Below are 14,000 nucleotides of genomic sequence, written 5' to 3' on the forward strand. Positions count from 1 at the left end.
AGGCAAATGCTACACATACCGAATTACCATATTCGTTCCCATCCGGCTAGAAAGGATAACCGTTGATTAAGAAGTAGAGGGGTTAGATTCCTAGAAATTTTTTCAGTGTGCATACATTTTCTTGGAATATCCACCTTTCCGCGAAATATCAACTACTCTTGGGGGAGACCGAAAATAAAGGAACTACCACAAAATGTACCCTTTGAGATAACGACTCCATTAAATTCAACAACACAATTGTTTTGCAAATGGATTTTCTGAAATGTATCTTTTAAAATAAAACATAGAAAGTAATATAAAATGTAAAATCTTTATATTTCCTTTATTATAAAATTAAATTGTTGTATATGATATTTCATAAATATAAATTGTCATGAATAAATGTCATAATTATAATATTATAATTTAATGAGGTAGCACTCTATTCATTTTCCTGGATTATTTCCGCCATTCAAGAAACCACTATCTGAACCCGCTCCCGGTAAGGCACCATTCACGCATCCTTCATCGCCCAGATTTATACAATTATCACGATTGACTTTATAGATGAAATACGCTTCAAGGGCAGGAACTGGGAAAATATTAGACATAGAGAATCTTTAATTCTGCCCGTTAAATACATAATAGATGACTGGGAAGCAAAGTGAAAAGCATATGTGGCTATGAAAGGGTGCAAGGTGTTATATGAATGTGCATTTCAGTGCGTTTTGTGATGTAGTTCGTAACTTATATGATAGGCAATAATGAATGGATAAAAAATGAAATTATGATGAAATTAACAACAAAATGAAACAGATTTTGTTATGTATGTATATGTTAAGTGACACTCTCAGCATAAAGATGGTTTAATTCTAACGACAGTCAAAGAGTTATAGCTCCTTTCGACTGCTATTATAAACGCAGAAACTATTATAGTATAGCATGAAAGAGAAACGACGACGACCGGAGACCTCGGGAGACCGTAGCGAATCTCTAAATTCGGATGCGGAAGCTTGGAATGTGGCATCCCAAAAAAAGACGATCGGAGGAAGATAAAACCGGACGTGATTATCATTTCCAAACGAAATGAAGGGTCATATGCCGACATTCTCAGAGAGTGAAAGTAGACCCCGAACTCACCAACTTGGGAGATAATATCAGCCGCATTAGACGGACCCAGAAAGGAGACCTTATGTTGGAGCTCAAAAAATCCAAAGATGCAACCGCGGGCAAATTCTAGAGCCAAATCGGAAAATCGCTAGGACAGGAAGTCAACATAAAGGCTAGTAGACTGGAGATCACTATAATTCGCAAAGATATAGGTGAGATCACCAAGAAGGAGGAGGTTCGCGAAGCGCGGAGAAACAGTTCGATTTTATCGGACTACAGGAGTCGGCGGTGAAAATGCTGAGGAAAACATACCATTGGAAGCAGCACTCAAACTGTTGATAGCAAGGAGAGTTAGAATAGGTTGGATTATGTGTCGGGTTAGGGAGCAGCTGGTACTGAATCGATACTTTAAATGCCTTGGCTTCGATCACATTGCAAAGGTATGCACCAATCCAAATAACAGGTCGAAACAATGCACGAGATACGGAGTGGAAGGAAATATCAGCAAGGACTGCGGAACTGACCCAAATCGCTTACTGTGTAAAGGAAGGAGGGTGTGGACCATTGGCACATTTCGAGCAGCAGCAGATCTCCGAAATACAGAAGAGCCCTTAACACAAATCGCAGATGAGGTTGTTGAAAACAAGCCTTCAAGGAAATAATGGAGCATCCGAAAGAAGGCTTCATTCGAGCGAAGGTGAAAGGAATCCATCCTGCTATGCTCCACCCAGCGCTACACTTGCCGAGTATGAGCAGATGCTGAACGCTCCCGTTTTGGATGCAAGAGGACGTTAGCCGACCGTAATACCAGGTGCGTTTAACGCTTGGCCTCTTGAATAGGGCAGCCTGATAACGAATGAGTGGGGATCATAGTGACCAACAGGCAATCTGCATGGAAATCAAGGGCGTATTGAACTCGAAAAAGAGTTCCCGTCTAATGCCGGGTGGTTTGCTCGGCTAGAGGGCGAAAGCGTTTGAAGGGGACACGTTTTCCGCGCTGGAAATGTGGTAGGATTGGCAATAACAAGGTCCAAGGTTTGGATGGCATTCCTAACCGAAGCAGTGGAGACTAGAATCGACCTTTTTGCCAACACCTTCGAGGCATGCCTAAAAGAAGGAATACTTCCTGCTGAGTGGAAAAAGGAAAAGTTGATGTTGCTCCACAAACCTAACAAGCCACGTGGAGACTCAGCATCATATAGTCCTATCTGCCTGCTGTATACAATGGGGAAGACGATTGAGAGAGTCATCTACAACAGACCCCGACACATCGTCGAAAACCGCAATGGACTCAGGTATTCCCGGGTATTTAGCAAATCTGGTGGAAAATTAGCTCTTAGGGAGGACTCTCTGGTACGAGACGGATGAGAGCCCCAAAGAGTACATTGTCACAGCCGGGATACCACTGGCATCGGTATTGGGTCCCCTGTTTTGGAATAACGTGTATAATGGGGTGCTTGTTCTTCCCGTCCCAGAGGGGACTACGATTGGCGATTATTTTGCAGATGATCCAGGTGTGGTTGTTGCAGTAAAACACCCAGAAGATGTGCTGGTATACGCGACGGAAACAGTGAGGGCGGTAAAGTCCTGGTTAAAACGATCCGAGTTGACCTTGGCTGAAGGAAAAAATATACTGTGAAAGTAGAAGTCAGTATCAAAGCCGGCTATCAAATACCTGGTGGTGACAATTGACACCAAATTGAGCTTCAAGGAGCACCTAGAGTATGAATGCCAAAAGGCAGCCAGTGCCACCGTGGCACTTGCAAAAATGTTGCAGAATATTGGTAGGCCGAAACACAATGTCGGAGGTTGCTTCCAGCTGGAGTGGTGCCCTTTATCCTGCTTGTAAACTCTCAGAGACGGAAGCAAGTGTACTCGATTTACCGACTGAAGGCTTTGAGGGTCTGCACTGTTTTCAGAACCACGTCAGATGAGGCATTATTGGTGGTGGCGGGTATTATCTCTGTCGACATTTTGGCGAAAGAAATAAGTGTGCTGTACCATGTAAGACGTATAGAAGGCACGCCAGACATAGGAATGCGGTAAGGTCAGAGTGGCATGATCTTTTGCTACGCATATGTGACGAGTCTACGAAGGGTCGGTTTAACGCTCATCCCCAACATTAGGGTGTGGCTTGATCAAAACATGAGAATACCAACTACCACATCACCCAGTTCCTCACGGGACACGGTGGTTGCTACAGTCAGTCCCTGTACTGCTTTGGATTGGATGATTCACCGAATTGTCCTAGATGGGATGGCATATCGGAGAATTCAAAATATGTGATGTTTCACTCTCCAATGTTCGCAATGGAGAGGAGGAGTTACAGAAGGATGAACGCCGAAAGGAGGAGAAAGACGAGAGCCTAAAGGAACGTCCATCCCGCGAAGTTGGGACTTGAGAAACGGGGGTGGTTTTTAGTGGATGTGAGTCTCACACACGCCCGCTCTACCTCCGGCATTGATGCGGCGGAGCTGCAGCAGACGTGTCTTTCTAAGATTTTCTACTTCCGTGTACGCGCAAAAAAATATGTATGCATATATAGCAGTTGATAAATACTTCATAGCAGAAGCCTTAGAGATGGGGTATAGAAAGCAATGTGTTTTAATAAGATACAGGTTCTGTGCCGTAAATATCAAGTACGAACCAGGAGCGTTAATCTGACACAGTTTTCGTTGGAAAAGGTAGTATCGCCTGCGGATCAGAGTAAAATCAAGGAGTTTGTGGCTCGAAGACAAACGGTAAATAGCAAAACATTATATTTGAGCCCTTACTTGGTTGCGAGGTAGAGTGAAAAGCGTTAGGAAAGGAATCGTATACAATAGAATTGCGAACCAAGGTAATGTACCAATGAATTTTCCATTTTGAGTAATATGTTCTCGCTAGAACGGCTTGACAAAGTTCGCTTAGCTGAAGTACAGCTCAGATGTAACATCATCAGATATTTTTCTGTATTCAGGAACAAAAAGGAGTCATCATGGGATGTTGGCCACGATCATAGAGGTTTCTGAACCTGCTGCAAGGAAACTCCTGGGAGCCTGGGCTGCATGCATTTTAAGCTGTGACTCTGGCCAAAAAGTCAAAACTCACACATAGTACTGTGTTTGAAGATAAGCATCCATGTGTACTTACATACAATGCGCGTTCATTTTCTCTAATTCGATTTTTCAGAACTAGAAAAGATAATTTCTTCAAATATTTACAAAAATGTGTGAATGTGAAATCAAGAGATCTTAACGTTTTAAGAACATTTCTCCAACCTAAGCCTTAATTTCATAGATGAAAGTGAAGCCCATTATGTCAGTCTCATTATCGTTTGTATTATAGATAAAAGCATTTTTCGAACTTAGAAAAAAGATTTTCTTACTTAGTCATAGAAGTCAAATAAACAGAGAAGATACGTTGATTTATATTCCAAATAAAACATTAAAGCTTTCAGAATTTCCCCGCGTTTAATTAATTTCTAGGGCATCTTACCTTCTGGGAAATCATTACTTATTGTTATTCGTCCTTGAATATTTGCACAATAAGTGAATAGCGAAGGAAGATAGTAGATGGATTGAAAAGCATATAATATTCCAATTTTGACGTAGTGGCTACACATGAGCTGATAAATTATGTGACATAACGTAGAAAGCATAGTGTAATGCTTTCTCCATTGCACTATCAAATTGAATAACCAATTTTGCAATATACGGAACAAGAGCTAGGGATTTTATTGTAGGTAATGGAGGGTCATTATGTGCATGCCAATCGGGTTCACTTGATAGTACTCAGCCCATTGTTAAAGTAAGACTCGAAAGGAGGTAACTGTTTTTTATTAAGTACATAAAACTGTACCATAGAACAATGAGTGTATAAAATGAGGTTGCCGATGTACTACTAATCGAAATCCGTAGAACTTTTAGATTAGATTTCTTTCGGTGTTTCGTATCAGCTAGAAGGAGACGAAAAGGAATCTGGGGAGTAGCGAAAGAGGTATCTTCAGAAAGTAGAATAAGGGCAGTGGGAATCTTTAAATCACTGAAACCATAAGGCACGGATGAGTTTCTTCCAGCACTATTCCAAAGGGGTCTAGAAACTATTCTAAATTCTCCCTTGAACATTAAGTGAGGAAAGGGATATTGAAGTCCTGGGGTATATACCAAAAGCATGGAGGCGAGTAAAGATGGTCTTCCTTCCGAAAGCAGGCAAAAAGGATCTTTTTCATCCTAAATTTTTAAGGCTAGGTTGCCTGACACCCTTGGACTGAAGACACTACAGGTGGAGAAGAGTGAGGCTCAACATAAATCCAGCGAAAAACACTAGTACAGTAGTCACTCGAAATTATAAATTAGAATAAGTGGTTCTAATTTTGAAGCTTATAATTTCGTTTTCTGTTTACAATGCAATTTTTAATGTTTTAATTTCCATTTTTCCCATATGGCCGTGTTTCCGTTTTCATTTTGTGGGTAGGGTAGAAGAATATATCGGTAAGCCTCGGATAATCAACTAAAGACCTCCCCCTCATACGATAACTAATCTGAAATCGTTTGACATATTAGTTCGGGCTAGTCCTCCCATTCTCTTGCCTTAGGAAGGCTTCAATTCAGAGAATTTCTTCCAACGAAAGGAGGGGAGAAGAGGAAGAAAAATTGCTAATTGGAAAAATTCCCTGCGATTCGGTTCCTCCACTGGTCGAGCTCAACTCTGTTCGCGAAAATAAGTACCCAAATGTAATAGGCAATACGGCTGTATCAGTAAGTACTCCCCAGTACCCCTCAGACACTTTTTCCCAGAGAGAGCCCCCTTCATCAGCTGCAAAATGTTGCTGGCGAATTCAATACCACCTTCCACAAGAAAAAAATGGTCAATGATGTCGTCCGCCACCCCATGCAGAACACACAGTTTGGGAATCATGCCTTCCTCAATCCACGCCCGCTTTGAATTTAGGTAAGGAAATAATCAATCTTACTAGGCTTTCAGATCCACCACGGACCTAAGTTGCTACGTGATATCCATCTGTTTCTTGACTCGTTTTCCCAAGCGAGTTTCAATTCATTCAGTGTATGCTATCGTGCTTCACGGGTAACAGCCTCCCTTGAGTCCTCCGCTTGTGGATGGTTTTGGGTCCCTAGCAAGGAGTCAATGAGGATCACCCCCGCGATCACTATCATTTGCGGTTCTGAGATAGCGCAGTGGGCAAGGGCCACCCACACGCTTCCCCATCTCTGTATTTGCGCAAGGCACTTACGATACACCTTCTTGCCAAGTGCATCGGCCGAAATCCCGTGAAATAGACTAGCACGGACTGTGTTGCATTCACAAGAAGACGTTCTCTACTAGAGAAAGGAACCCCAACATTTGCCATTAGCCGACTGAAGGCCGCAACTTCAGCTACAGCCTTGTTCGCTGCTGCTTTGAGTTGCTCGAGAAGGCTCATCTTTAAATCAAGCGTGGATCCAAGATACTTAACCGTTGATTTTGACTTAATTTGCCGTTCGACACGAGACGCAGGGACACTCCTTTTGGTTCATATGATTCCTTAGGTTCTTTCCAGCACAAGGCTGAAACTATTATATGCCAAATCTGTTTTGGGCCTGTTCAACAGCGCATCCGACAAAAAGTGTCACAACATCATCTGCATAATCGACCAGGCATGACTCTTCTGACATGTTGAGCCTTAGAAGGCTATCGTTAGATGCGTTTCAGAGGCATAGTCCTAGGATAAGTGCTTGTGCTACCCTCGAGGTTATCTCCATCCACTTTTGGCTCTCCAACGTCTCATGGGCAGGGAGCAGCTTTCAGGTAATCCTTCAATATCCGCAAGAGATAACCCGGCACGTGGAACTAACTTTCAAGTGTACCTTTCATATCCACAATCTTACGAAGTCGAAAGTATTTCTGACTTCAAGCTTTACGAGGAGCACTACTCGGAGCGACGACTGGTGCTCCACTTCGACGAACAAAATTCACAACCTTCATGATGGACTTCCCTTCTCGTAAACTGAACTTTCTTCTTACCTTCCGGCGTGAAACACCAGTTTATACATTTCTGCCAAGATACCGCTGGGTCCTAGCTCGTTCTTATTTATCATAGAAAGAATAGCCTTTTCCAGGTCTTTCATAGTGGAAAGTGGAAAATCTTCGGCTGGAAATAATTTTCACATAATTCGGTTCATCTGATTATTACCGGGTGATCAGTTTATTACCAAATCTCCACACCTCGTTGACCAGCTCCTGCAACAAGCTGCGGAGTCAAGTCCTGCGAATAGCGATGACCTATCTCCCCCCCGCGTATGTAACACATAATTAATTCTGGCCGGATTCATATTTGGACAAGCTTCACCGGTATATCATCAAGTAAAAAGGAGCCCTTCAATATTTTCAACAGAATATAGAAGAACAAGCCTTCTTATGCTCCCTTTCATCGATAATATTTATAAACCTTTAACACCTGATTCAACCTAAGAAAGCCAAGGGCGGGAAGCAATTTTGTCCTTGCATTTTGGAATATGCTCAGAAATCTAGATCACCCTCTAATGGAAGTCTGTCAACAAAAGGATCGTAGGAGTGTTAACAGTTGTTAAGTTCTAAAAAGGAACTCATTGTAGCTATACTTTCTCATTTCATGTATTTGCAGATGTCCTTCCAGTTCCCGGTTTAAGATTTCATGTTTGGAGGACTAAATAGCTAAATTCTTTGTTTGGGGTGTGAGGGTGATCCTAAGTCCACATCTACTTGATGTTGGACCGGACCAGATGGAGGGCTGCTTACTCTTAATTTTTTGATCCACAGACCCCTCATTTTGGACAGGGCAGAGGTGAGGCAGCGTCTGTTGAGTTACCTCTGCCCTGGATGAAACCGTTAATCATCTGAATTCTTTGGTGAATGAAGCACGAGAGCCATGAATGATAAACCTACCCCTGCCACCCCTGGCTTACTAAATTAGCTAGTTAAGCCAGATTAATGCATTGACGTATTGAAGTCAGATATCACGTTCCAAAGAAATGATTCGGCTCTATCTATTATATATTATATCCCTTTAGATGAAGATTTATTTGTTTGTAGGTAGCTAGTAGTAACTAGGGCCTATTTTGGTTCCTCTGTGAAAATGATATTTTTCCGAAATGTGAAACAGATGAACATTTTTGGAAGAGTGCTTTTGACTACAATGGATACGTATCTACATAGAATAGATATTGAGCATCGAATTAAGCTAGAAACGTTCCAGAATTAATATTAAAAGATTCTGAAAAAGTTTTGTGTGTTCCTGGATGACCTAACTGGCTAAATCGGAACTTGGACTACAGGATTCCTATATGGATACATATTATTTTCGTAAATACAGGACAAAGAAAAAAGGATAAACAACCCAAAAAGGAGAGTGCAAAGGGTGGAATAAGTTTGGAATGACAAAAGATTTGGAGGTCTTCATAGTGTATACGAGAAAAATGCCAATATTCGGTATACTTCTGATCTAGAAAGGGGAAAGATAGTGTCTGGCGAATACTTGATGATATGTCAAAATCGAGGACAAACAGGGATATCCTGCTCCATCTTGAAATTTCAAGAGAATGAAAATGTTAGGCAAGGACCCTTTCAAGCAGAAAATAATTTTATGACAATTAGGGTTCGTTTAATCAAAAGTCAATAAGCCCTTTGTCAAACCTAGAATTTGGTCGCCCGCTTTAGTTTGTGGACCTTACACATAGAGACAAGAAGTTGGTAGAGTCTGAATCTCGATGGATGGATTTTTTTTTTATGAAAGGACTAGAAAACGTTTTAAGTTCAATGAATGACTATGAAACACTGAATGAGTTTAAGGAAAACATGGTTTACAACACAACAGGATATCTGATGCACATTTCACAACTTCAATCGAGAAAAACTTACAATTACTAAATTTATCCCTTTTTTCCATGAGTCCACTAAAAATCTGTTCTTCTCCCGAATTCATCTTTTCTCTATTCCCTAAATTCTCCGCTAGCCATTCCAAGTACATCCGATGAAGTGGTGATTTTATTAAATACACTGGTGACTTCCGACTATAAATTCCGATCCTATCGTTTTCAATACTTCCATCACAGTACACGTTAGACAGCACAACCAAAAGGACACCGGATATCACTTGGACTGAAAACCACTGCAGATTCATGTCCGCTGTTAGACTGAATTCTGTCAGGCTCGAATAACAACTTAAACTTGATCATATCTTGACACCTCCATTTATATATGTGAGATGGAGCTCTAGATCTACAGGCATTTAGTGTGAAGTCCCATCATAAACGGAGCCCACACCACGTACTTAATGATAGGTACTTGAATTATAGCACCCCCTCCTCTGATAAGCCGGGCTGGGTTGGGAGTAAAAAACAAAACGATTCCGTAATAATTTCTAGATTTTTATATATGACTTCTGGGAGAGTGTCTGCGACATTATTTATCTTATTATCGAGCTTTGTTTTTGGTGCGTGGAAAAAGTGCGCCCTCCATCCATCCATCTATGACGTGGTGAGTCGACTCTTGTGGGCTAATTGAACAGGTGGTTAAGCCAGTAACTGGGTACTTGCTATAATAATTATATGTGCGCATATTGATTCGGAACAACTTAATAGATAGTTAATTTACATGTGGGAAAACATATTTATGTCGTTTTGGAAGTTGTTTTCGTATATCATAATGACCCAGAAATAATAGAATAACTGATGGTTGGGGTAGTTGACTTCAGGTGTTCATAAGCGGGAGCTGATTTTGGATACGAATATGAGTGGACAAACAGATGTGATCTTTCTGTAGTTCAGCGTAACAATTTCACTATTTCGAAACTATCCAAGGCTACTGAGCACCTGTTTCTCATTTGTTATTGTTGATATTTGGGAATACAGTCTGAAGGAATCACATACAATCAGTAGTAGTCAATTTAGTGCTACAGTATTTGCCTGTAGCCGAATAAATAAGTAACAGATTTATCACTTAATGAACCTATGATCGTAGAAAGATAAAGATCTCCCGTAGTTATCTTTTGCCAATTCAGAGAGCCAGACCACTCAGGGGTCGTCAACGATCTTCAACAGGTCGCTTACGATACGCGGAGTGACGTCCCCGTGGTGCCGAGTAAGTAGTTCTGATTCCTTGCGTCCTAGGTAGTAGCCTTGAAAAAGCCTCTCGGTAAAGAGCGAACCACGAATGACCTATACACGTTAGAACACAATGGGAGTCTTCGGAGCCGTCGACAGTTCTCTGCCAGTGCCGGCGAGGTAATGTGAACCTAGCTTTGCCAAGATAGTAGTTGTGGAATATATCGGAAATCAGCCTCTTCGGGACATTAGTCAGGTTGCGTGCATCGAACTGCTATTAGCAGACCCCGAGCGCTCGCAGCACGAAAATGCATCGTTAAGGGTTAGCTCTTAGCTCGATACACTTAACACAGCGATGATTCAACTTCTTTCACCTATCTGAAAAATACATTTGTTCGAGGTCTACAAAATAAGCCTTCGTGGCTCGATGACCTCCTCGTTCGACTCAAATTTCTGCCCGACGAGTGACTTTTTTAAGTTCGGAAACAAAAGGAAATCGCATGGGCCCAAATCTAGAGAATACGGTGAATGGGGTAACAGCCCAAGTAGCCCAATTTGACCGTGGCAACGCCGGAGGTGTGAGCTGATGCGTTGTCAGGGTAGAAAGTAGTTTTTTCTTTGCCAAATGAGGCCTTTTCCAGCAATGCCGCGTCGAATCGGCCCAATAATTTGGCATAGTGATCGTTTTGCCTTCCTCCAGGTAGTCGATGCAGATCACACCTTGTGAATCCCGAAAAACGGTGGCCATCACCTTTCCGGCCGATATGCCAGTCATCGCCTTCTTCGGAGCACGTTCACCGGGTGAAATTCACTGTTTCAACTGTTCCTTGGCGTTTGATGTATACCATTGGAGCCATCTTTCATCGACCGTCCCGAAACGACACAGAGGCTCCTTCGCTTTTGGCTTAAACAGCGTCAAACATGGCTCTGAAGTTGTCTTACGGTTATGTTTGTTGTCCGCAGTGAACAAACGCGGCACCCATCGATCCGATAGCTTTCTCATGCCCAAAATTCCATGCCAGGAATGACCCACGCGGTCTTTTTAGATGCCTACTGTCTCAGCTATCGCGCCACCTTCAATCGGCGGTCTACCAACACGAGATCCTGGATTTTTGTCACGTTATCCTTCACCGTATACAGCATCCAAGTGCTGCTTCCCTTCCAAAAACCACCGACCGACATAGCTCCTTTTCAATTTTTTAAAACTCTGGGAAACGCCCACTTCCACACGCGGTCAAAACAAAAGTACGAGCCCGATTCGGCTGAAATTTTGAAAATAGCCGTGAACGGAAATGTACTACACGATAATGAACTTCCCTTGCGGTGGTGAAGTTACATACTTATCGGACTGCCCTCGTAAGTCGAGTGGGAGCGCAATCGACTGTCTTTTTTAGAACTGTAGAGGAAAGGTTTATCAGGAAATGTATAGTTGCGAAGTGTATGCGATCTACAACCTTCGTCCAGAGAAATGCCAGCAAAAACGTGCAAAGTGATGATTGCATGTCCTTCTACAGGTGGTGTACAGCAGCACAAGATACGCGAAGAACAGAAGCAACCACATTTCCTACTAAAAGTACCGCCAAGTGCGTCAGTGCCAAGGCGAGATCCGTTATAAGATCAAGCCCGAAGAAAGTGGAGCAGAAATTTGTTCATATGGAAAACGGAGAAATGCAGACCGGAATAGAAGAAACCATCTAGCGTGGATGCCCCGAGGTAAGCAATGAGGTAACAGTCGCAGGAAGAGGACAAAGCGAAGATTTGCAACGCACAGGAGGGGCAGGGATCATGTCGGGTCTGGTCATTGGTCAGCATATATTGTTAGTTTTGAGTGGTGTCAGGACGGAATTAGAAAGAGCTAACATGTCCAACTACTTATGAGTTGCTGGCGTAGTTTACTGCGGAGGTAAAAGCTGATTTAGTAGTGATCAGTGATCAGGTACCACTGCCATTTGAATTCAGGACAGTAGCAGGCTTCGGGTTCTTCCCAAGCCGAGGATGGCCTTGTCTGGATTCGTTGTTTAGGGACAATGTTCTTTAGTGTCTATCTACGGGAAAGAGCCTCACCGCGAATAGCTCACTGCAAAGCAGGCCGGGGACTTTTACTCAAGTAATTTTCAGGACCCAACATAGGAATGCAAAGAAAGACAAAAGGAAAGAACACGCTACGCCACCAGTAACAGAAGAGACGAGGAATTGAACCGTCGCTCTGTTCATTAGACCGACGGAAGGCAAGAAATTTGTGGCAGTCCTCAGTGAAATTCGCGCGAAATATCTTCCATACGGAAAACGATAGATGGTGGAGTCCTAGTTGAATTAGGCGAAGATGACTAGCAAGAGTATGTTCTGCGAAGCGGTAACGGGCTACTTGAGGGGAAGGCTCTCGTTTCTAGCCTAGAGTCTATGTGCTCTATAGAAATCCGAGATTTTGACTGCCTCACAGAAAAGGTGAATGTCCAGAGGTAACCAAAGCCCAGATAAATATCACTTCTGTGAACACTCAAGGCCAAAAACTCACTGTGGTGGAAGACACCGCCGCCATCTGGGTTCGAGACAGCATTCGACGTCGTGTTTTTGCCCAAGGTCGAGGGAATATCTTTGTCTGGATTCATAAGGTTTTTTAGCGTTTACCTAACGTCGAATGGGACGGTGACGGACATTCGGCGCAGCCTTGATGTGTGTGTTTGACACGGCCGGGACAATGCTCGAAAAGATTTATCCCCTAGGCAGTTCGGGTTCAAAACAGGGAAATCCACGGTGAAAGCTCTTTTGGAGTTCGTGGATGCGGTTCATCGAGCAAAGGCACACAGCCGCGAATCTCGACGGATAGTGCTCCTCATAACGCTTGATGTCAGAAATTCCTTCAATTACGTAAAATGGGCCGTCTACAGTTAGAAGAGGCGTAGAGGGTGGCGGGGTCGAGGTAGAAAACACGGAAGAGAAGTAGGTGCAGAGGAGGTCGCAGGATTGTTATGGGGATTGTGTGGGATAGAAGAAGGGGGAGATTAAATGGGACTACGAGAATTGCGAGTGTGTGACCAAAAGGGTTTCAAGTTACCGTGGGCAAGGACGGCTTCGACACTCAATAAGTACCTTTTATGCGCCTTTTTAACCATTGACTTCACAATGGAATGCATAGCTCGGAGTTTAATATGGCTTCGTCCACCCAGCTTTCGAAGATACAGATGGGTTGGTGTTGCTGAACTAGCGCGGATAGATTGAAGACCGCTAGCTTGGTTCTTAAACCCCCAACATTCTGATAAAACAGGCAGACAGTAAACATGGATTCAGTTACATTGCTCGGCAAGGCAGGCGGGTTGTCCTGAAATTTACCCACAAATGGGGGCGCTTGTATGGCTTGAGGAATACACATTCAAGCCAGAAGGAAGGGTTGCCAAGGACGTCAAATTCATAAGGATAAGTGACGCAATCATCCGGTCAGTGTTGTTGTCTTTTGTCAGTTTTACGTAGGACAGAGAAGAAAGTAAGCCAACTTTGCTCTTTATGTACTCCAGTATATCGCCCGTAGAAATTGCGGACACTAGCCTGGAGATAAAGAGCTGTTTAGGTGTGGACGGCACATTAGTCGGGGGTTGATGGATAAAGTGCCAGGGTATTTAGCAGCGCCGGGAAGTGGAGCTTCGTTGGCGACAGGAACGATATCAAAAAGTGGAGCGGCTGTATTCCGATTCGGGACTTGCTGAGGAGGCTGCAGACTGATGAAGGGAGTAAGTTGCACTACACTATAAAATAAAATTGTAGTTTGGAGTAAGCTACTGGTCTATCAATTTTAGCTGCAGATATTGTCCCATTGAAGGCACGATGGAGCAAGATAGGATCGGAGGCTGCGGATAT

General features: G+C 43.0%; 2 protein-coding genes across 2 annotated transcripts in view; both read right to left on the reverse strand.

The window, feature by feature from the left end:
* LOC119660492 (katanin p60 ATPase-containing subunit A-like 1) overlaps positions 1–14,000 on the reverse strand; it is a 191,349-nt gene that overhangs the window by 26,515 nt on the left and 150,834 nt on the right. The window lies entirely within an intron of this gene.
* LOC119660499 lies at positions 297–9,300 on the reverse strand. The gene is made up of 2 exons (XM_038069094.1): positions 8,965–9,300; positions 297–571 (listed from the first exon to the last, which is right to left on the reverse strand). Exons 1-2 carry the CDS (start codon positions 9,224–9,226, stop codon positions 426–428), a joined length of 408 nt encoding a protein of 135 aa, XP_037925022.1. The 5' UTR covers positions 9,227–9,300; the 3' UTR covers positions 297–425.

The sequence above is a fragment of the Hermetia illucens genome, chromosome 6, assembly GCF_905115235.1.
Source record: "Hermetia illucens chromosome 6, iHerIll2.2.curated.20191125, whole genome shotgun sequence".
Lineage (NCBI taxonomy): Eukaryota > Metazoa > Arthropoda > Insecta > Diptera > Stratiomyidae > Hermetia > Hermetia illucens.